This window comes from Pituophis catenifer, unplaced genomic scaffold, assembly GCF_029215685.1.
Source record: "Pituophis catenifer annectens isolate HBS135680 unplaced genomic scaffold, rPitCat1.0.hap2 SCAF_1, whole genome shotgun sequence".
NCBI classification, from domain to species: Eukaryota; Metazoa; Chordata; class Lepidosauria; order Squamata; family Colubridae; genus Pituophis; species Pituophis catenifer.
In genome coordinates this window covers 212,070,890-212,093,054 of record NW_027256881.1, presented here as the reverse complement: position 1 = coordinate 212,093,054, position 22,165 = coordinate 212,070,890, and the positions used below count along the sequence as shown (strand labels likewise).

General features: G+C 36.4%; 1 protein-coding gene across 4 annotated transcripts in view; it reads right to left on the bottom strand.

Annotated features, from left to right (window-relative positions):
* Positions 1-22,165, bottom strand: part of ZEB2 (zinc finger E-box binding homeobox 2) — a 173,675-nt gene that overhangs the window by 2,422 nt on the left and 149,088 nt on the right. For all 4 annotated transcript variants that reach the window (XM_070945711.1, XM_070945790.1, XM_070945550.1 and 1 more), the window contains exons 8-9: positions 19,757-21,729; positions 15,963-16,143 (exon numbers count right to left, since the gene is read on the bottom strand). In XM_070945711.1, the coding sequence (XP_070801812.1) occupies positions 15,963-16,143; positions 19,757-21,729 (2,154 nt within the window). The remainder of the gene's footprint in view (positions 1-15,962; positions 16,144-19,756; positions 21,730-22,165) is intronic.

Below are 22,165 nucleotides of genomic sequence, written 5' to 3'. Positions count from 1 at the left end.
TTTTTCTTTGGTTTTTTTTTTTCTTCAAATATAGATTTATAACTTTTAATGCTGCATTGGGGAAGGCATGGTGCCTCTTTTTTTTTTTTTTTTTAAATATGGCACCATGATAGACCAGTAGCAGATAGGAAGGACCAGCAAAACCACTGTACATTATGAGGAAGTTTCCTCCAACAACAGATGGCAGAAGGTGGCAACAAGTGGTTGGGAGGAGAGTGTGTCTGCCATATGGCTTGTTTTATGTCGCCTAAGGCAGCTCGCTGTTTTCAGTCATGATGGAGGACAATGTCCAATTCCCAATGTTGGAAGAAAGCTGCAATTGCCAATTCATTTGGCTTCTGCATATGAAGGGGAGAAGGCAGAGTTAGGCTTTTTCTGCCACATTTTCAGCCACATTAACCTGAACTTTAAGGTGTCCTTGCAAGAGGCAATGTCAGGAGCAAGCAACTAGAGCCACTCATAAATAGTGAAAGTCAAGAGTGAAAGTAAGTAACTTTATCTTTTACCACCTATAAGAATCTCCCCAGATTGTTTGCTTTCCCCTGGGAATGACCAAATAAGGTTTCATGGATCTTGGGAGAGGTTAAGGTTTTGCCTCTTATGGCTTACACAAGGACTCCAAGCTAGGCTCTTGCTTGACGCTTTCTTCCAGCCTAGTTTCCCAACAGGCAATCCTAGATGGCATGTGTCATATCTGTCATGTTTTTTGTCCAATAGACTTCATAGAACTTATCTGGAAGTTCTATTATTTTAAAAAAAAGCACAAATTATGTTTATGTGAAGAAATTGATATGTTATTGTTTATATGAATCGGATTTAAGTTCAGACCAATTGAATATTGTATGTGTGCATTTGGGAAGAACTCCATGGATGTTATTACACATTCTGCCATATGAAGTACATTCCTAGTCTAAAAAACACATTTCTGTGTTTTCTTCCACCATAACCCTCTTTTGTTTTGAAGTGATTACATGTCTCTCCAACTTTTCCATAATCATTCAAGAAAATATAGTCCACCTATATGAAAGATCAGAGCCACCATGCAGAATCTGAAGGCAAGTTCTTTATTAAGAGATTTCTAGATTGCCTGAACTTTGAATAATAGTTATGGGTTATGGTGCAAAACAAATAACAAAAAAGAGAGACTTTAAGAGGCAACTTTTATTTTTTTTTAAAGCCTTCATTCTCTATTTTTTAGCTGAAGAGCATTAAAAGCCAGGGGGAAATTAACATTGTTGAGGAACTGCTGATGTCAGCAACAAAGGTATTGATAAATACCTAATTTTATTTAAAATCCTCATATTTCATATTTCTTCTTACTGAATTATAAACACATTACTAAAAACCAGGAATATGGTTATTTAAATGTCCACTCTTCCCAATTCATTTTTTTCATACAGCTTGCAGTTTTAAGGGTTATATCATGCCTTGCATCAGGATTATGATTACCGGTATATTAAAATAATATCAGATTTCAGGTGATTCCAAATGCTCAATCTCAGATAAGGTCTTGAAAGTCACTATGAGCACAAAGATCTCAAAATTGCAGTAAGATTATACTAAAATTAATCTAACATTTAAAATAATTCTAATTATTATCCAAATCAAGGCTTTACAGGCAGTGTCGTGCAGTGAGTTGGGAAAAGCAAATGCAATATAAACATTTTTAACGGGGAAACACTAGTTTTTATGACATTAAAACTCATATTTTGTTTGTGATTGACTGTACTTGAAGAGAAGTTGCACAAAATACCTACAGCTAGGTGTGCTTAGCCATTATAAGTTTAATAATAATGATGATTAAACCATTGCTGATCACATGTTTAAAAAAAGGAAAGGCACCTATTTAATAAAATGCTATTGTGTCAAAATGAGGATATATCTAGAATGACATCACCATGCAAATGCTACAATTGCTTCCTTGTGCCATAATTTACCCACATGTACAAGCTATCATTTGTATGATGACATGATGGACATATTTGCTTGTACCCACATGTACAAACTATAAATTTGCCTCCCTGATCACCCATGAGAAAAAGCAGTTGGAAGAACAAAAACAATGCTACCTCCCTCAAACTGAAGCCAGCTCATGGTAAAAAGCCAGAAAAAAGAATGACATGCATAGCACTAGGTTGTACTTAGGATTTCTCATCTAGCTAGAAATATTTTTGTGATTGTGCTTGGGATTTTTCCAATTTAACTGTAGGCTAGAGCAAACAAACTGTAGAGATTTTCATTGAAATTTTTCAGTTCATTTTTTTTTTTAAATTTGATTTATATGCCGCCCTTCTCCAGAGACTCAGGGCAGCTTACAATATGCTCAGCAATAGCCTTCATCCTTTTGTATATTTATACAAAGTCAGCTTATTGCCCCCACAACTGGGTCCTCAATTTACCTACCTTAGAAAGGATGGAAGGCTGAGTCAACCTTGAGCCTTGGCAAGATTCGAACCTGCAGTAATTGCAGGCAGCTGGTCTTAATAACCAGCTTAATAACAGGGTGCCTTAGACCACTATACTACCAAGGCTCCTTTCATTTCAGCTCATGCTCAGTTTTTTGCCTCCAGAAATTGTGTGGTCTTCCAACGTTGGAGTTTTTTAAGAAGAGATTGGACAATATTTGTCTGAAGTGGTATAGGGTTTCCTGCTTGAGAAGAAGAGTGGACTAGAAGACCTCCAAGGTCCCTTCCAATTCTACTATTCTGTTATTTTTGCTAGTGAATATGTTTATTGGAAAAAATGTTACGAAGAATGACAGTATTTGATGTGTAGGGATCCACGTTATTCATCAATGCAGTGTGGACAATCCAGAGCATGGATATGGCATATTTCTATAAATAATGAACCCCATAACTAAGGAATTTTGATTTCACCCCAGCCGCCTTGGGTCAATATTTTCTTCCATTGATGAGACACAATCTTTTCACTAAAGCAGTCATCCAAATCTATTTCAATGAGGTGTAGAATGATGACAGGGCTTTTACCATGCCAAAGACACGAACAGAGATTTTTTATTGCAAATGAGCTGATAGTGCAGAAAATCCCATGGTCAGGCTTTGGACAAAGCAACGTTCTCAGATTTACTGGCTCTTGATAACCATGGAATACCTTTTATGGTACCATGACTATCTCAAGAGGCTACTTTACCGGTAATAGTTTTTACTGTTTCGGGTTCTGAGGGACATTAGACTAAGTAATCCTGATGATGCTATAGGTTCTTTGAAACCTTTTGTTATAATTTCTCAAAATGGGTAAAGTATTACAATTATTATAAGGATTTGAGATGGAGCAAGTTAGAATTTGGTTGGAGAAGAATTATTGCCTCACAAATACATTACATGTATAGCAACTGATTATGGATCGAGAAAGGACTGCACTTCTGAGAAGTCAATGTGGAAGCTCTCCTTCTTTTTTAAAAAAATAAAATTTCACTAACTTCAGGAAATAAAATATTTAATTTGTGATGTTATATGGACATAACTGCTCCCATGTAATAATTCTGGAGGAAGCTTTTTGGGAATATTGTGAATATTGTCTACTGTTGGTGGGTAAATATGGTTTGGTCTCACAACAGATGGATAGATCAACCACAAATTCAACTGGGAAACTGTGAACATGGCAGACCAAGACAAATCCAGAAAATGCTAGAGAATTTCTGGAAACTTACCATTCAGACAAATCAGCCATTGATAGACCCATAGAAGCAAAGCATATTTACATCATTTAAAAGAGACAGCACAGAGCTAAAAAGGAAACAAAAATACCCAAACACAATCCCTCCAATAGCCAAAACCCAGATAAGCAGGGATTGACACCAGACAAACAATCAAGCAGAAAACCATACTCAATCAAGGAATGACCAAAGATAAAACCCCACTCCACCAATCCTGGCAGGGCAGGGTTTAAACAGGGAGCAAACCCCGTACCTACTAACACAAATGTTATCAAGCTGAATAATGAAATGTCTGCAAGGAAACAACCATGCTTAGAGTGCACCAAGGACTTCGCAATAAGAGGTCTTTATATATTAGAGCCTCCTTTTTTCTAGACCAGCTAACAAATACTTAGTTTCTCCAACAGCCAGCAGTTATTCATAACAACTCATTATTATTTTCTCTCAGACTATGCGGTTTTATTTCCAGGACTAGCTTTCCTTCCCTATCCTCCTTGTACATCCTTTTCCAATGCCCAAATGTAGCATCCTATGTTGATTTTCTCAAACCACTATCTCATTGGAGAAATTCTTACAACATACGCTGATATTTTCATCTTACAGTTTCTAATTCTGATTATCTTTCCCTTCTGATCAACTCCGACAGGCATTTAGTAACGTCACATCTTTAGCATGTGAACAGGCTGGACATACTGCCCATATTGGCTGCAGTATATGTAAGCATAAACTGTAACAGGTGTACGTGGTAATTTTCAGAACACATACGGCACGATTTGAGCTTATACCCAGAGCTTACTTGTTCATATTCATAGTCTGATATGATACTCAGTAAGAAGGATTAGATCCTTCTCCATGGAAATGTATGCACAGATGCTGAGCTTCAGGCTGGGAAGGAAAGTAGAGAGGGAGGGAGGGATAGAAAAGCACCAGCCTTCTCTTGCTGATAATAATCAGGCCATGGCAAGGTGGTCATGGCAATCATTACTATGCAACTAGAATGTGCTGGCTTTCGCTGTGGCATTGCCAGCAAGAACCATCCTAGCCATGAGTTAGTAATGGGATGCCAGTACTCTCCACTACAAAATCTGGGCTAAATCCAGGATGCACTGACAGTTTTATATGACTGTCTCAGTACAGAGCTATCATAGAACACTTTCTAAGTAACATATCCCATAAGTAATAAGGAGAATAGATCTCGTGTTAGAGTATAAAACAGAGTGTGAACAGTTCATAAGAAAGTAAATGAAATGAGTAACTTTAAGTGCAGGACCAAATCAGTTCCTGAAAGGCATACATTTTTAAAACTGCCCTTATACAATCAGCAAAACTCCTAAATGGCCACTATTGAGCTGTATTATTGAGGGTTATTGAGTAAACCCTTAATATAAGTTGTGGTTTACTGGGACATTATGTATGTATGTATGTATGTATGTATGTATGTATGTATGTATGTATATATTAATTAATTGCAGGTAGTCCTCGACTTATAACCATTCATTTAGTGACTGGTCAAAGTTACAACGGCACTGAAAAAAGTGACTTATGACCAGTTTTCACACTTATGACCATTGCAGTATCCCCATGGTCATGTGATCAAAATTTGGTGCTCAACAACTGACATGTATTTATGAGAGCTGCACTGTACTGAGCTCATGTAATCCTCATTTGTAATCTTCCCAGCTGTTTTCCAATGAGCAAAGTCAATGGGGGAATCCAGATTCATTTAACAACCGCATGATTCACTTAACAACTGCAGTGATTCACTGAACAACTGTGGCAAAAAAAAGTAGTAAGATGTCACACAATTCGCTTAAGCACTGTCTTGCTTAGCAATAGAAATTTTGGCTTCCAATGTAGTCATAAGTTGAGGACTATCTGTACACATTCATAACAGTGTATCAGGATATATTTTGAACAAGAGGGAACTTAAATAGGGAGTATCAGAAACATTTCTGGGACCATAATGTCTAGAATTATAACAACATAAAGATTTCATAGTTTATAGCATATTTAAAGGACATAATATCCTGTCAGGTAGACACGAGTTATGCCAGCAATGCCAACCTGAGTTCTGGCAAGTCCCAGAATTTCTTTGCCAGCATAAATATCTAGCCATGCTGGTTGGGAAGTTTGGAAGATACCAAATTACTGACTGCTCTCATCTGGGCATAGGGATGACAATTGGAACTGGTTGATGCACCTGATTATATAGCAAAAGTTGGTGTAAATTGGAATGAAGAACTGTCTTTGCCACCCATTCTTTGAGTTGTTTTGGCTTTTTTTTTTTTTTTTTTTAATGAATAGTAAGACCTTGATGCCCCAGGAGTTTTTTAGGGCAAAATGAAAGTGGTATTATATTAATATGGTTTTTATCTCAATTAATTTTTGGTTGTGGTGTATATTTTTATATATCTCCATCCATTTTATATTGCTTTTTTAGATGGATGTTAGCAAGTTGTGAAAAAGAACAGTTAAATGCACATGGTGGTAATTATCTAATAAGTGAGCCTGTGACCTATGATCCATTTTCAAACAGTTTTAAGTGGACAAGCTAGTTTCCCTTTTTCTTTTTCCTTTACTTCCTTAGCAACTAGATTGAAGAAGGGTTCTGACTAACTCAAAAGCTTGCTACTTTGAAATATTTCCAATGCAAAGGCATGAAATTACGATCACACAATCAGACTCATGTGAAGCAGATAATTCCAAATCTCCGTTCCATGTGAATTTCATGCCAGCTGCACCCTCAACATCTTGGCAGCAGAATGGATTATTATCGCATTTTTTTTTTTTTTGTTGTTGAAATGGTAACTGATGAACATGTGATAGGAAGAATAGCTTTCACTCCCATAGACAGCAGGAAAACCAGCCATATTAACTGACCTTAGGTACGACTTCCTAAGATGGAAGGAGAAAGAGAGAAAGAACCAGTTATTTAAAATCTGAACAAGGAATCAAATGTTATTTTTTAAAAAAGGAAAATCCTCCTAATTTCTTTGAAAACATATGGGCATAAATGCTGGATGACTAGGGAGGGAAGATTTGAAAAAGCAGACAAGGAAAAAAATGTTGTTGGTGATATATGTGTTCCTAATGTAAAAGAAATCACATGAAGAGCTGAATGCTTAGGAAGAATGGATGGCTTTCAGGTCAGTGGTGTACTCATAGCTACAGAAAAATGGAGTTTGAAAAGGCCTTATTAGGCCAGGCTCCTGAACCCAAGATACAGTACCTTGGTACAACTGAAAGATTCCACCATCTAACTATGTATCTTGTTCTCCTGTTGGCATGTTCAAGTTTAAGCAAAACTAGAGTAGCTACGAACTGCAGGGTTTTATGTTTTATTATGTCTCAATTTAACCTATTCTCTGTGAAAAAAGGCAGATCATTCAATATTTTTAGTTTTTGATGCCTTCTCTTTTTTTCCCCTGAGAGATTTATTTATTCTTTATTCAATTCAGCAGGAGACCTTTAATACAAAAACACTATGCTGCTATTTTATCCTTCTTTGTTTTTCTGGTCATCAAACAGAATTAAGCCATTTCTCATTGGATGTTTGGACAATCTGCTCTATGATGGAGATCCCTTGGAAATGATTTGGATGGAATTAATGAGGGGAAATTTTAAAGCTTTACTTAAGACAATTTCAATAGTATTGAAGCATGCATACCAGTGGTGGGTTATCCCCGGTTCGGACTGGTTTTCAAGAACCGGTAGTAAAACCGGCAGGAGGCTCCGCCCACTGACCTGGACGTCATCATAGGCGATCTGCGCATGCACAGAAGCTTCTGTGCATGCGCGCGCGGATACAATGTGAACCGGTAGTAAATTTAAGTAGAGCCCACCTCTGATGCATACAGATCTAGATATATGATTCTTGACTAAAAATGTCTTGCTGTAGGAGAAATTATACATTTTGACAAAGTTTGTATTGTTCAAATGCCTCTGTTGGGACCTAATGTTGACCTTTAGGTAAAAAATCACCCAATTTATCTTCTTTGTCCTTTTTTAAACCTCATTATTTTATGGAATAAAAGTTACATTATTGTTGAACTTGTAATATTTCATCACAACCATAAATGAGAAATTATTATATGCTTGACAACTTTTACAAATATTGATTATGGGTTTTCTTATCGAAAGATAGAGAAATAATTATATCTAATCATTTTAAAAAAAAGCTATCTAAAGCAGAGATTCCCAACCCCTGGGCCCCAGCCCATTACCAGGCCCCAGCCTTTTGGAACTGGGCTGTGTGAGCAGTGCGTGAGCATGTGCATGCATGCGAAGCTTCCCTCGCATGAGTGGCAGCTGCTTGAAACTCCCTCCTGTCACTCGCATGGAACTATCCCCTCTACCCAGTGGTGAAATCCAATTTTTTTTACTACTGGTTCTGTGGGCATGGCTTGGTGGGTGTGGTGTGGCTTGGTGGGCGTGGCAGGGGAAGGATACTGCAAAATCCCCATCCCACCCCTCTCTGGGGCCAGCCAGAGGTGGCATTTGCCGGTTCTCCGAACTACTCAAAATTTCTGCTACCAGTTCTCCGAACTCCTCAAAATTTCTGCTACCGGTTCTCCGAACTCCTCAAAATTTCCACTACCGGTTCTCCAGAACCTGTCAGAACCTGCTGGATTTCACCCCTGCGTCTACCCCCCTGCTGGTCCCCAAGCCAGAAAGATAGGGGGCCGCTTATCTAAAGAATCCTATTTTCATTGTCAAGTATAGTAACACATAAAAGTCACAAATATAGTCACTGACATGTCTGTGTTTTTAAAAAGTTGTATATTTCCTGATTTTAGTGGTATAAGCATGAATAGTTTTGGGAAGTGAACAATGTAAGTAAACAATGGAGAAATTCCAGATGCTGAAGGTAGATTAGGAATCATTTGGCCAAAGGTCTGATTTTCTAAAGGTTTTCTTGAAGCTACTTAGGGATTTGGATGGTAAAAATAGTCCCAGTGGGGATGGTTTAATGGACAGAGTGAAGTGAGGCGGTTAAAGGTGCGTTATAAATGCAATTTGGTGTAATTGCAAATACTACACTTACTCTATTGTTAGTAAAAAGAGAGATCTCCATTTCTGGTATAAATTTCATCAGCTTTAAATTTATTCCAGGAAATTATATATTATTGAAGTATAAAAAAAAGAAGCCCTCATATTTAAATCTAGTGGCAGAAAATTACCTCCAAACAACATATGATGTTTTATGAATCAAACTCTAAAGAAGGAAAACCCATGAGATGAGAATTCAGAAAGACAGCAAAAGAAAGCTGATTTGCTATGAAAGCCGAACAACAATATTTTATTCAACCAGTGAGAAAATAAAAGTGCAAGTTATATCAGCATGAATGCTCCTAAAAAAACAAAAAAAAAAAAACGTTCCAATTGCATGTTTTATAATAATAATAAATACAGCCACAGAGATCCATACCAATCCACTTAAAAAGCAAGATACAACATATCATATAACAAGGTAACAAGGCCTCAGAATTCAAATGCATGGCTTATGTATATATATATATTTAACTTTACATTTGAAAAATTAGACTAAATGAATTCTATGTAAAGTTTGAAGCTTCATGGGTCAATTAGAGGAACTCTATAAACAGGAGAAGAGTCTTTGTGCCTTAGCTCCAACCCTCTGGAACATCAGGCCCCTCAAGGCGAGATTCTCATCCACCCTGTTGGCCTTGTGAAAGGGCCCAAAAACCTGGCTCTGCCAACTAGCCTTTAGAGCCCGATGGGGGCATCCTGCTCTGGAAGTGATTAGGAGATTAGAAGATTCCACTTCCACTCCATTTATACATGGCCCTTTTTAACCAGTTTTTTTTGGTCAACTTTTAATTTTTAATGTTTTAATAATGCTAAATGTTTTAAACATCTTTTTATAGTGCCCAGAGTCACTTGACAGTAAGATGGGTGGCATATAAATTCAATAATTCAATCAATCAATATTCTGCAGGAAATTCATAGAGAACAGGACTAAAACAAAGATATTTTTTCTCTCTTCCTTAAATGTTTATAGATAATAACTACCTAGAAGTTCTGTTGTAGTTCTGTTGTATCTTTTCCAGGTAATTTTTTCTCTGCTTTTCTTAAAGAGTACCATATTCCTGACTAGTACTAGATCTCAGCATGGTGAGGTGTGCTTCAAAAATTTTAGCAAGGGGTTCTCTGCTTAGTTGCTGGGTAGCCATGGCCATGGTGGGAGTGGCGTAGTCAGCCTCCTGCACCATGGCCGGGGTGGGGGGGGCATTTTTGCCCTCCCTGGGCTCCAGAGGGTTTCCTCGAGCCTCCAAGAGGGTGAAAACGGCCTCCCCAGGCTCGTTTCCAGCCTTCCCAATCTTCTGGTAGGCCCGTTTTTCAGCCTCCCCAAGACTCCGCCGGCGCCCTTTACTTACCTGCATCCAAAATGGGCCACGTGGGGACTCCTGGGAGTGGAGGGGCAGGGTGGGCAGGTCCAGTCAGGAGTGGGATTCGGGGGTTCTCCGAACTGCTCAGAATCTTAGCTAGAGGTTCTCCCAAACCGCTGCGAACCCCCAGCAGTCCACCCCTGTGTTCATGACATTCTGTTCTTCATTCTGCCCTCATATCATCTGAATAAGATTCAAAGCCCCAAATAAAGCAAGTGGCTCAAGTTCACTCTGTATGACAGAGCAGAAAATTGATCTTTTTGAAGTCCAGAATTGTATGTCCTGGAATATGCTAGGCTAATATCCTGTCTACTTTCCTGAAAATAGCTATTGTATTCTCCAAGTTGCTTGTGATAAATAGGAATTGCCCTACGTGACCAGTCAGAGCTGCTTTTGTAAGTGAAAAGCTGTTTAATGATTCAGATACAGGCCACTTGGTTGTGATGTGTTACTTAGGTAGGTAACTGTGAACACAACAGCTACTAAAAATTATTTTCATGGCTGGGTAGCTTTCTTAGTCTCAGGTGTGAGACTATTTTAACTCCAAGCACCTCTAAAGAAAAAAAAATTAAGTATCTACTTTTGACATCTGACCTAAATTCATCGTCATACAGACTCTGCTCAGGTTCCAGTTGGTTGTCTGGAATTGTTGACTGCTACCAACAGCTATACTAAAAAGTGGCTCTAAAGAAGTATCTCTTAAGCTAACAGAAATTGAAATCTTGTGTACTCATGTGAACTTCTGATTCCTGCCTTCTCTTCTCCTGGTATTTTTTACCCTCCAAGGAAATGGGTTCAAAATAAGACTATATGTACCTTGTCATATATCTTTCCTTTATAGGCCAATTACTACGTGCTGAGGTGCCAAGCCAATGTTAACAGGTTGGGCAGCTCATCACAACCTTCAGTTAAGATAATTAAATACCAATCAGCAGTGCTAATTTTTTTTTTAACTTTTAGATGCATATTAAAATGTTTATTAAAATTTGCAAAGCACCATCCAGGGTTAGAATACCACTGGACCATAATATAATTTAGCCTAAAGACATGAAATGATGAGATGTTACAATATTGGACATATTTCACTTTAGCATGTGCCCACCATTGCCAAGGTAGTAAAACAATGAGGAAGAGAGGAAGGATCCTTACATTTAGTAGGACTTAGGACATTAAGGTTCATGACCTCATACTTGCTCGCTCGTCAAATAGTATGGTGCTTCTTCCTGGCTCATGTAGGTTCATATATTATAGTACTATCTTAGCTATTACTGAAAGCACACCTGCATCATGGAGATATTGGAGAACTGGGTATAGCATAAAGGACTTAAATTGTTTACTCCAGGGTATAAACTTGGAAATTACATATGGTGATTTCTATAGAAGTGTGTCAAACCAAAAGGGCTTTTGATTTGAATACTCCGAACATATAAGTATTAGATATAATTGGTTACAGCTGATTTTTAGTTTTATGACTTTACCAAAGATGATGAATCACTTTTTTGATCATTGATCCATATTTTATGTAATTGTGAGATATCTAGAATCTGTGACTGAGGCAGCATACTAATTTTATTAAAATAATAACAGTAGAGTAAGAGACACTCCAAAAACCACAACATGGTAAAGAATTCTAAACAAGGCAATTTACAAAAAGATAAATACTAATCCTAAAAAAAACTTAACAATAATTCAGAAAACTACTTTAGTGCTTCTATTTTTAAGTTAATAAATACCATAATAATAATAAGAGCCTTGGTGGCGCAGCAGACTAAAGTGCTGTTAAATAGCACCAGCTGCCTGCAATTACTGCAAGTTCAAATCTCATCAGGCTCAAGGTTGACTCAGCCTTCCATCCTTTCTAAGGTAGGTAAAATGAGGACCCGGTTTGTGGGGGCAATAAGCTGACTTTGTATAAAAAAAAGAACACCGCTTTTGGGGGAGGGGGCGAAAGCCCTACTAAGCAGGTACATACAAAAGTATGAAGGCTATTATTTAACACATTGTAAGCCGCCCTGAGTCTCCGGAGAAGGGTGGCATATAAATCGAACCAATAAATAAATAATAAATTAATAAATAATGGGGCCAAAGCCTCAAAAATATTTTAGTACAACTAGCTACTGAAGAAAAAGAGAATTGCATCTTTAGAGAGATCAACATTTTGGATTCATTAAACTAAGTTTGTTATTTGTGTTACTCTGGAAAAACCAGGGGGGTGCGGGAACCACTAAATGTCCCCAAAAAAGATGAAGAAAGGATAACTATTCAGATATGGAAAGTAAAGGTTAATTGCAGTTCAGGGAGTCTTGCCCTGAACACAGATTGAAATTTCGCATATATATTACTAGATGAGACAGCCATTCCATTGTGCAGGCTTTCCCCATAACTTTATCAGTTTAATTTGCAGTTAATTTAACATTTGCAAAGGAGGCCAAAGAAGAAGAAAAAGGCGAGTGGCCTTTACATTCTCTTGGAAGTAAACTTCAGATGGATCACTACATAAGGTACATAGTAGAATATCAAGAGAAGCTAATGTTGGTTTGCATGTCTTTCTCCTACTATAGTGAAAAGAATTGAGAGTTGCTGCTGTTATTACTTTTTTCATGTTGCTACCATTACTGTAAGTGACTTGATCAGAAATGTCGACCAAATTACTTCTGGCTGCAATCCCATACCCTTATTTGGGGGGGGGGGGTTGTATTTCATCAGTGGTATTTGCTTTTGAATAGGCATGACAGGACCGGGCTGTTTGTTTGACCTAATCTCTTTTTACTTCCTTTGTAGAATTTAGGATAACATGTTTCCTGTAGCTCCCTGATATATATGGTCTGTAGGCCAAGCAGGTATGTAACCTATTCAAAAAATCCAGGAGGATTCTTCCACTAAGATGTTATGGGAACCCTGACAAAACAGGAAACCAGTCCAGTCCTTGCTCCCCAAAAAACTGAATTGGAAGTACCCCCTCCTCCACTTTTAACTATCTCTTAATTAGGCTCCAAATATTCATACAGAACTGCTAATGTTTCAAGAAGTTTTCAGCAAAACTGAAAGGAACTCAAATCCAAATATCCTGCCTTTTTTTTCCCCGTGGCAAACATTCAAGATATGTGAACTTCACCTCCCAGAATTTCCTAACCAACATGAAATCCCTTTCTTGATAGAGTTTTATTTCTTCCAGAATTTAACTCAATGCATTGTTGTTTTTTAACCTCATTTTAAGAATGGGAAAACTAAGCAATATTTATAAACATAGAGTCATTATATCCTCCTATTATATCCCGAAATACATCCTTGTTGACTGAAAATTGGATTATATATTTTTTGTTTTGTTTTTTTCCCTGCACAATCTTTTTGCAAATCAAAATGATGTAACAGAATTTAGCCTATCAAATTCTCAGTCCTTCCACTTTCAACCAATATCTATAGATCTCATGAATGAATAATTTTGCAAGATTCAGCTATATCCCAATTTTATAACCAGAGGATTTTTAATATTAAAGTTTTGGGTTAACAGCAGCAGAAGTATAGTAAATAATATTTGCTTGGATGTAATAAACATCATTTAGGAGAAGGTAGGTGCAGGAATAAAAAGCTTCCAAAATTTCCCATGTCATACAATTTAATACATACTTCCATCTCAATAATGTTTTGTAAAGGAAGTTTATATTTATATACATATAAATGAGCCACACAATGTAATCCACCTTGAATTTTCTCTTATTTATCCCATAAATATAATGTTCTTTAAATAAATACCATCTTCTTTAGATGTATTTTAAATAGGTTAGGGAACATAGCACATCCAATATTGCAATGATGTTATAGTAAAACAGAGTTTATCTGTCATTTTATAAAGATTTGCAGAGAAACACTGATTTTCTTAAAGAAACTAAGAGGCAACGAAGTATCAATAACTGAATTAATTTACTAGCAATTAACGTGATTTTAACGTTGCATTTTTGGCAGGTTTTTCCCCCTATTTTTCTTTGGCATTAACAAAATTAACAAGAGTATATTTTCACAGCCATACCCAAAAGTTGCATTGAAACGACAGGATTAGAGTATCTCCATACCAAGCATTTATCTACTTTCCTTCTAACTATTCAAAAGCAGTAGTTTCTAAGATGATAAGCTGTCAACAATGAGGAAAGGCATTAATAGATTAGATTGGAGGGATTGCTAACTCTTATGATGAATTAAAGTTGGTGAGTGCCACCAGCTTCACATTCCAGTGCAGTTGGGAAAGATATTACAAGAGTAATATTTGCTGGACTGTATTCTCAAATGGAAACTCATTCTATGTTAGTAAATAATGTAGGAAAGACCAGTGAGGATATTTACAGATGCAAGATTTCATAAGCTAAAGTAAAAGATTGTTTAGAGGAATAAATATTCAATTATTTGAAAATCATATATAATAAAATCATTTATTCAAGAGAAATGTATCCTGATTTTTGTTAAGAAACAGGAGATCTGTGCTGCAAACAGATATTTTGTTGTTTTTCTTCATATTTAAAATATAGAATATATAAATATATGCAGTGGTTCTTTTCTTTTCAAACTTCTTTTTTACAGACAGTAGAATAAACACCATTACTGTGAAAAATTATCTCAGCTTTTCAGGAACATGTGTTCCTTTGTTTAAGGCATCTTTCTCCAAATAGTTTCTCAGATGAAATGAGATTAAAATATCCAGAAATCCCAAAGTTTGGTCATGTTGGTTGGGGTTCTGAAATACGTAGTCCTAACACTTCTGGAAGAAGCCAGATGGAAGAAAGCTAAATAAGTCTTCTAGAACAGAAAAGAAAAGCCCCAAGAGTGACTACCTCTGTCTATCTATCTTTGCATTAAAAAAATATATAACATATATTTTAAAAGCAGATTCCAATGTCAATCATCTTTCTTTAGTTTACTATTCCCAAATTACTAATTACTGGATAATTCTCAAGATCCAAATTCATGTATAATTTTCTCCATATGTAATGCTATATAATATAGAGGCCAGAATACTAAATATTTCCGAATTTTAATATAAGATCTGGGACTTTTGTCTATATCTATAGGTGTATATTTTTGTTTACGTGTTAGAGACAACACGTGTTATTACATTTATTTTTAGATTGCTATTCCATAATAATTTCCAGCTTTTCACCAAAGATAATGATAATATCCTTATTTTTTCACAATATTCTATAATCAGACCTTCTTTTCATGATGTAGGTATCACATGGAGGCAATTCACTGTGGCTCTGTGCAGTAGTTAAGTGCACACAACCTAGCAGAGCAATTTTAAGAAAACCTCCTGAAAGCAGTCATATTGTGAGGAATTATTCCTTAGAAAATAACAACTATACTTAACAATATATATTTTATATGACTGTTATGAAAGAAGTGGTGCAGAAGCAAAACAACAAAAACAACAAACTTCTAAAGCAGAAGTCCCTCTTGACCCTAAAAATTTAGTTCTCTTGTCTGTGTTAATGCACATACTTATTTATTTAGAAAGAATACATTTCATGATCTCTATACCTATCAATAATCATTTTTCTGAACACGGATGACTATTAAGAATTTAGCTATTGTTGGCTAAATTCTGACTAGCTATTTCTTCACTAGGCATTCATTCAACTTTCTGCCCCTTTTGAGATTACACAGGCTGTCCTACTTAATGGATTCATTTTTCTAGATTGTTCACTTTTTTAAAAAAAGAAAAATGTTTCAATGAGCTTTAACATGTTTTTTAGAACTGAACAATGGAAGGAAATGGAGAGCTGCAATAAGCAATGAACATCACTTTGTTCCATACCTTCGCTGCCTTTTATTCTGTAGACCTACCTATACTGTTAAGACTTGTCTCTATATATTGCAATTATCCATACCTGTGTGCTCATATTTGTGTCGCAGAAGGGAACTGCTTTTCTGGAATGTCTTGTCACATAAGTCACATGCGTACATGCCACTTTCTGTCTTCTTGATCTTCTTTCGGGACAAGCAGGAGTCAGAGTCTGTCATGTCATCAAGACCTGACATGTAATCTGGTGTTCCATCAAGCAATTCTCCCTGTGAAACAACCACATGTTTTGTATAAAATCACTGTTTCCATTTTTTCTTTTCTTATGTTCTTATCACATGTTAATCACAGCCTATCTTTATTAAATGGCTTCACCGGTTCACAGTTGCAACTTTTTCAAAATGTGGAACTATATCTTAAAGAACATGTTTCTTGGGAAAACTCTGCAAGCCTATTTGTACATTCTGTTGAATGCCAGTGCTCCATAAATGTATCACAGTTCTGCTGATGATGATCTTAAAGATGGAATGGCAGCATTTTTTTAAAGAAAAAAAATTCCTCTTTTGATTGCAAATCCCAGCAGCAACCTTTATAGTTGTTTCAGAAGATCAAGAGATTCTTCCAAACAATTTGAAAGGTGATATTGAAGGTTATAAGAAGAAAGAATGAATTTCTCCAAGGAAAAGATTACCTAAGTTGTGCCCTTTACAAATAGACAGTACCTTCCCGTTCGTCGAAGGACACGCTTGGATCAAACTAGATATGTTTTGCTTGTCTCCTGAATCTGAATATACTGTATATAACACGGGGCTTCCAAAGAATCATATTTTTCCTATAATATCTAGAAATACTTAGTTACAATACTGTGGTGACATCATATTAGATATTTATTTCCTGCTATCTCTTCCTACCTCTATGTAAATGAGTATATATAAACAAATATTGTGATATCGCGAAGAAGATTAAAATACTAAATATTACAAAGAGTGGAGAATCTAACAAGGTACATAGGCCTACATCACCGAAAAGTTTCATTTTCAAATGGCAGCTAGGCTCTATTGACCTTCCCATAGGCTGGCCTGCAATCGCTCTCTCCTTGTAGTGAGCTGGAAGGATATGGCAATAACGGTATAGTAGCTAAGATAGCAGTGCGGTCAAATGCCAAGAGTAATTTGAGATTCTAGTGTCTGATATTATGAAATGGTATGTCTTTGCAGTGGAAGAGAACAGAAAATCGTTATCAGAGACCATCTGTAACTGACAAATCAAAAACAGTCAATTCCACGTATTTCTTTGGGATTTATTCCTGTGAAAAGTGACAATGTGATCAAAATATAATGTACTTTGTTGTACGGCCACAGATATCAACACTGAATGAGCACCTTTTGGAGATGAGAATTGGGAGAGAAGAAGGAAATGCAAGTAACTCATTTTTCTTGTTCCTTATCCTCCATTCCTTCGTTTTTTTCAGAGACATACAAGCAAGATCACAGATTTCTATTCTTTTGAACATGTTCTGGTTCAAAGAACAAATCAATGAGTTCACAAGAAGGCTACAAAGATACGAGGGGACAGTAATTGTGATTCCTCTACATCTCACTCTATAGCAATTCTGAAATATACAAAGGAGACAAAATAATATATTTCAGAACGTACTAGGGTCATATTTTACATGGACTATATCTTGAATTCTGGTATTCAGATTACTATGAGAAACCTGGAGAGCAAGGTTTTCAAAATAAGATTGTGCATGTAAGGCAGCCTTCAATAAGTAATAAACAATATTTTATTTTTCATATCCTGCTCTGAAACTCTTTGAAATTAAAACAAGCATTACTACCACAACTACACCTGTATGGCTTTAACATCATTTATATTTCAGGGATAATTTTTCAAAGTAACTGAAATTATGGAATGCCAGAGTGGATCCGAATCTTATAAACAATGCAAACTTTTAACTTTACAATTGTGTTAAATCCTAGAGATAGAGTCTTCAGATTAATGTCAATATCCTGAAAAATTAACAGATAGGTCCATATATCAAGTGAAGCTTAAACTTGTGTTTTTGAAACAACAGTTCTACTAGTGAGATAAAGTAATAAATATGTAACTGCTCAAGAAGGAAAACAAACAAGTTTAAGCTTCACTTGATATATGGACCTATCTGTTAATTTTTCAGGATATTGACATTAACTTCATAGCATGACTTTTAGCTTTGCAGGTATTTTATTTTGCAAAACAGCTTTGAGCATGAGTTTTAAAATATAAACTCATGCCATATTTGTGTGTATGTGTGTGTGTGTGTGCGCGTGCACATGCACGGACATGCATACACAAGTTAGAGCCACATAGATTATTTTGCACATGTGCAAACACACACGCACATACACTGTAAAAGTTAGAACGCGTTTAACTGAATTTTATATTTAGGTATAAAATATTATTATGCAATCCATTTACATGTATGTCTCCCTTCTAAAGGCCTTGAGCTACAATTTTATATTTAATTTTGTAATTTGAAATTGGGAATATTAATAATACTTTTTATCAATGCACTGTCTATGTTAAAACAGCCTTCAGCATTAAGCAGTAATGAATGTGGATCAGTGAATTATTAAATTTCTTTATATTTATTTTGTCTCGATCCAAAGAGAGTACAAACTTGCATGTTAACATACATTTCCATTTGCTATCAGACAGTTCAGTTTCTTGTACAAATTTATATCTGAGTATATTAAATAAGCTTAAACATATTTGAAAAGAGGGCAAATGTACTATAAATTGGAATAGTAAAACAGCTATCATAGAGGTATTGTGCTACTTATGTTCCTATTGTCCAAAGAGAGATTATGGTCTATAACATTAAACTATACCTGATTTTTACATTTGAAAATAGAAAACATATTTACTGGTATGTCAAAGTATTAATGGAACCTCATGGATTGTATAGGAAAGTCTGTCTGTCTACTTATGTACCAATTATACCGTACCTCCTACCTATGAATGAATTTCATTTGGTCAAAATATTATATTTCTACATTTGCTATTTCTAAACAGTTAAAAATAATGTAAGACTATAGTTCAAGGATACAGTGTATGCTTGTTCTGAATGCCCTGGTTTAGTCTTCATCATCTCAAGTTAAAGACAGATCTTGTAGTAGATAATGGGGAAGCTTCCTACCTGAAACCTAGATAGTAGCTATTAATGTAGAGGAAGTGGATGTAAACTATGAGCCAGATTCCTATTACTACCTAGAGTTTATAAAACAGCATCCTAATTCAAGATTTAATCTTTTTTGAAGATGGCAAATCATTAGATTCTTCTGCGTAAATGAAGACTATGACAGATGCTCCTTAAGTACTGGAACTTGTTTAGAGTCTTTTCCAAAAGGTCTGTGGGGCACAGAGATATGTGAAAAATGGAATAGGTGAGATGAAAGTAAGTCTGGTCTGAGGATCTTCATAAACCTTTTAATAGCTTTATAAAGATTAGTCAGAACCCATTATAAAGAGCTTATTGCTGTATTATCATTGCCACATAATTCTCTGAGAAATTCTAAGGACCGTAGTGAACACTTTACCAATGAAGCCATAGAACGGGGGTTGGGGGTTGGAGGTGGGATGGGGGAAGGGTGTCACTCAGGGTTATATTTACTTTACATAGAGAAATATTATTTCTCTTAGCAGTCTTTTCTTTGCCACTACAAGCTTACTAGGAAAAGCTTTCCTGTGTATGAATTCTTGCATATCTTAATCATTCTTATAAGTTTCATTTCTCTTTTTAAACCATCTACTCATTAAAAACAAACTAAATGAGTCACAAAACTTTAGAATGAGGTTTCATTAACTATTGTACAGTCATGAAATAAGTCATAGCCTTACCTGAAATCCTTGCTTCCGCTGGTACTTTCGTCTTTGCTGCATGTCAGCAAAGGTAGCTGCTCCAGTTGGGTATGTATAGGCCATATGTGGTAGGAAGCTCATTTGATCTATTCCAGGATATGGTCGTAGGCCAGGAATGCTGGTCTGAACTGGAGGCATAAAAGTGGCTGGGGGAAATGCGCTCTGTGGTGGAAGTGTGGTATATAAAGGTTTGGCACTAAAAGGGTTCATAGCAAATACTGGATTAGTGCTTTTATCCAAACTGTTTGAATTAGAAAATTCTTTCTTGATAAAAGTCAAGTTCAGTGGCTCATCTGAGGTTTCAGACGATGAAGAAACACTGTTGTGGTCTACATTTACACTATTGGATTTTGTTTTGTTCTTTGTAGCTATAATATTTTTGGGTTCCTTCATTAGTTTTGGTAAAGACAAGTCCAAAGGCTCAGCCTGAAGCTCCTCAGAGGAGAAACTGTTTGGAGTGTAAGAACTACTGTGGGAGTTTTTAGAAGATGTGGAAGAAAGATTTAATGGCGAAGGAGTATTGCTCCTGGAGTGGTCCAATTTCTCAACTGGTTTAATATTGGTAAAGTGAGTAGGTTTTGTTAGCCTGAGAGGAGTATCACAGTTAGTAACACTATTATGAAGTTCAGCGATAGATGGTGATGTTATAGAGTCCACAGGCTTTATAGGGGATCTGGCTGACAAAGAGTCTTTAATGGGAGTGTTGTTGGTGGCAGCCAGCACCACCTTGGCATTGCCCCTTTCCAGAGGTGGCGACCTGGAAATTGTGTGTTGGTAGACTTTTCGTTGTTCAAACCATTCCTTCACAAATTCCTGAGGAAGGCCAACGGCAATGGAAATTTTCAGTAGTTCATCAGAAGTTGGCTCCATATTCATAGCAAAATACGCTTTAAGTACAGACATGTGGTCCTTGTATGGGTTGATAGGGCTAGGCATTCCTTTCTCAGAAAGTACAGATGATAGGAGGAGAGCTTGCTTATCAACAAACATACCCGGTTTACTAGGAGCCATAGTTTCATGAGGTTGGAGGACTGCCTTGATTTCTTCATTCATTTTACAGAGGTACCGTTCATGTTGATGCAGGGGAATGGGTCCAGGAAAACTTTCTTTACAGAATTGGCATGAAAATGGAGTGGGTATATTGTGGTTTTCTATCATTTTATCTTCGGTCACCAAATCTATTAGGGTGCGTAGCTTTTCTTTCTTAATGTTGTTGAGCTGCCTCCTTGAATCCGTAGTCAAACTCTGGAGACAAGCTTTGGCTTCATTAACTTTTTCTAATGTATAGTCAATAATACTTTTAGTGGCACCATTATGGCTGACTACTGGAAGACCCACAGGTGGAATACCAGGAGAAGTAATGCCTTGTTCCTCTGGCTGAGAACATGGGTCCTTCATGTGGTAACCTTTCAGTTTGGAAATTTCTTCAGGGCTGCAGTCCATTTTCTGCCTAGAAACGGTGTTGTCTACAATCTGCAGGACCTTCTGCACTTCACTTAAATTGCTTCCCATTGCTGGGAATCCAAGTAATTGTGCTTCCATTCCCACCCCTAAGTGCTGCATTGGACTTTGTGTAGAGGCATGGACTCCTATTGGACTGGTTGCACCGAGCCTGCCGTTCATGAATGGATTAGCACCAGCGAAGCCATGAGTTGTCATCAGAACTTTGTACTCATTGAAATCTAGTGGTTCTGTTTTTATTTTAAGTAAGCCTGACTGCTCAGACATACTAAGTGGTTTTCCATTTTCCAGCTTGTTTCTCAGCTGTGTAATGGCTGAATTAGTAGGTGAGGAAGATACAGAATTAGGAGAAGAACCCGTCTTGATATTGTTTCTCATTCGACCATTTACAGAGATTAAACCAATACATTTCTTGCTGCTGATGTGTGAACTGTATGAACCAGAATGGGAGAAACGCTTCTTGCAATTGGGACATTCATATGGTTTTTCACCTGCAATGAATTTTTTAAGATTAAATTTTAGTAAGTCACAAACTCAAATGGTTTTTAGATTTCTGTTGCAGCGGCTAGGTTATGGCAAGCTAGCAAAGTTTGTGCATTTCATCTTATATTTTCTTCCTTCCTACCTTTCAAATTATGTTTAAGTCTCTCCAAGTGGAAATAATTATCTAAAATATTTAATTTTCTGGTAGTCCTAACTTTGATTGCTGCTAACAACTGGGTGTGTTTTTAAAAGGGAATAAAGCTTCTCCTGCAATGTACTTATGAAAATAAGTTTGTAAAACTAAATATAATAATCTTTGTAATACCTAAATAGAGTGGGCAGGATATAATTTTGCAAAACTTTTTTAAAAAGAGCCCAGGCAACATGCAGTTTGAATGAATTTACTTTACAACAACTTCTCTGTTTGAATAACTTAGCACTGAA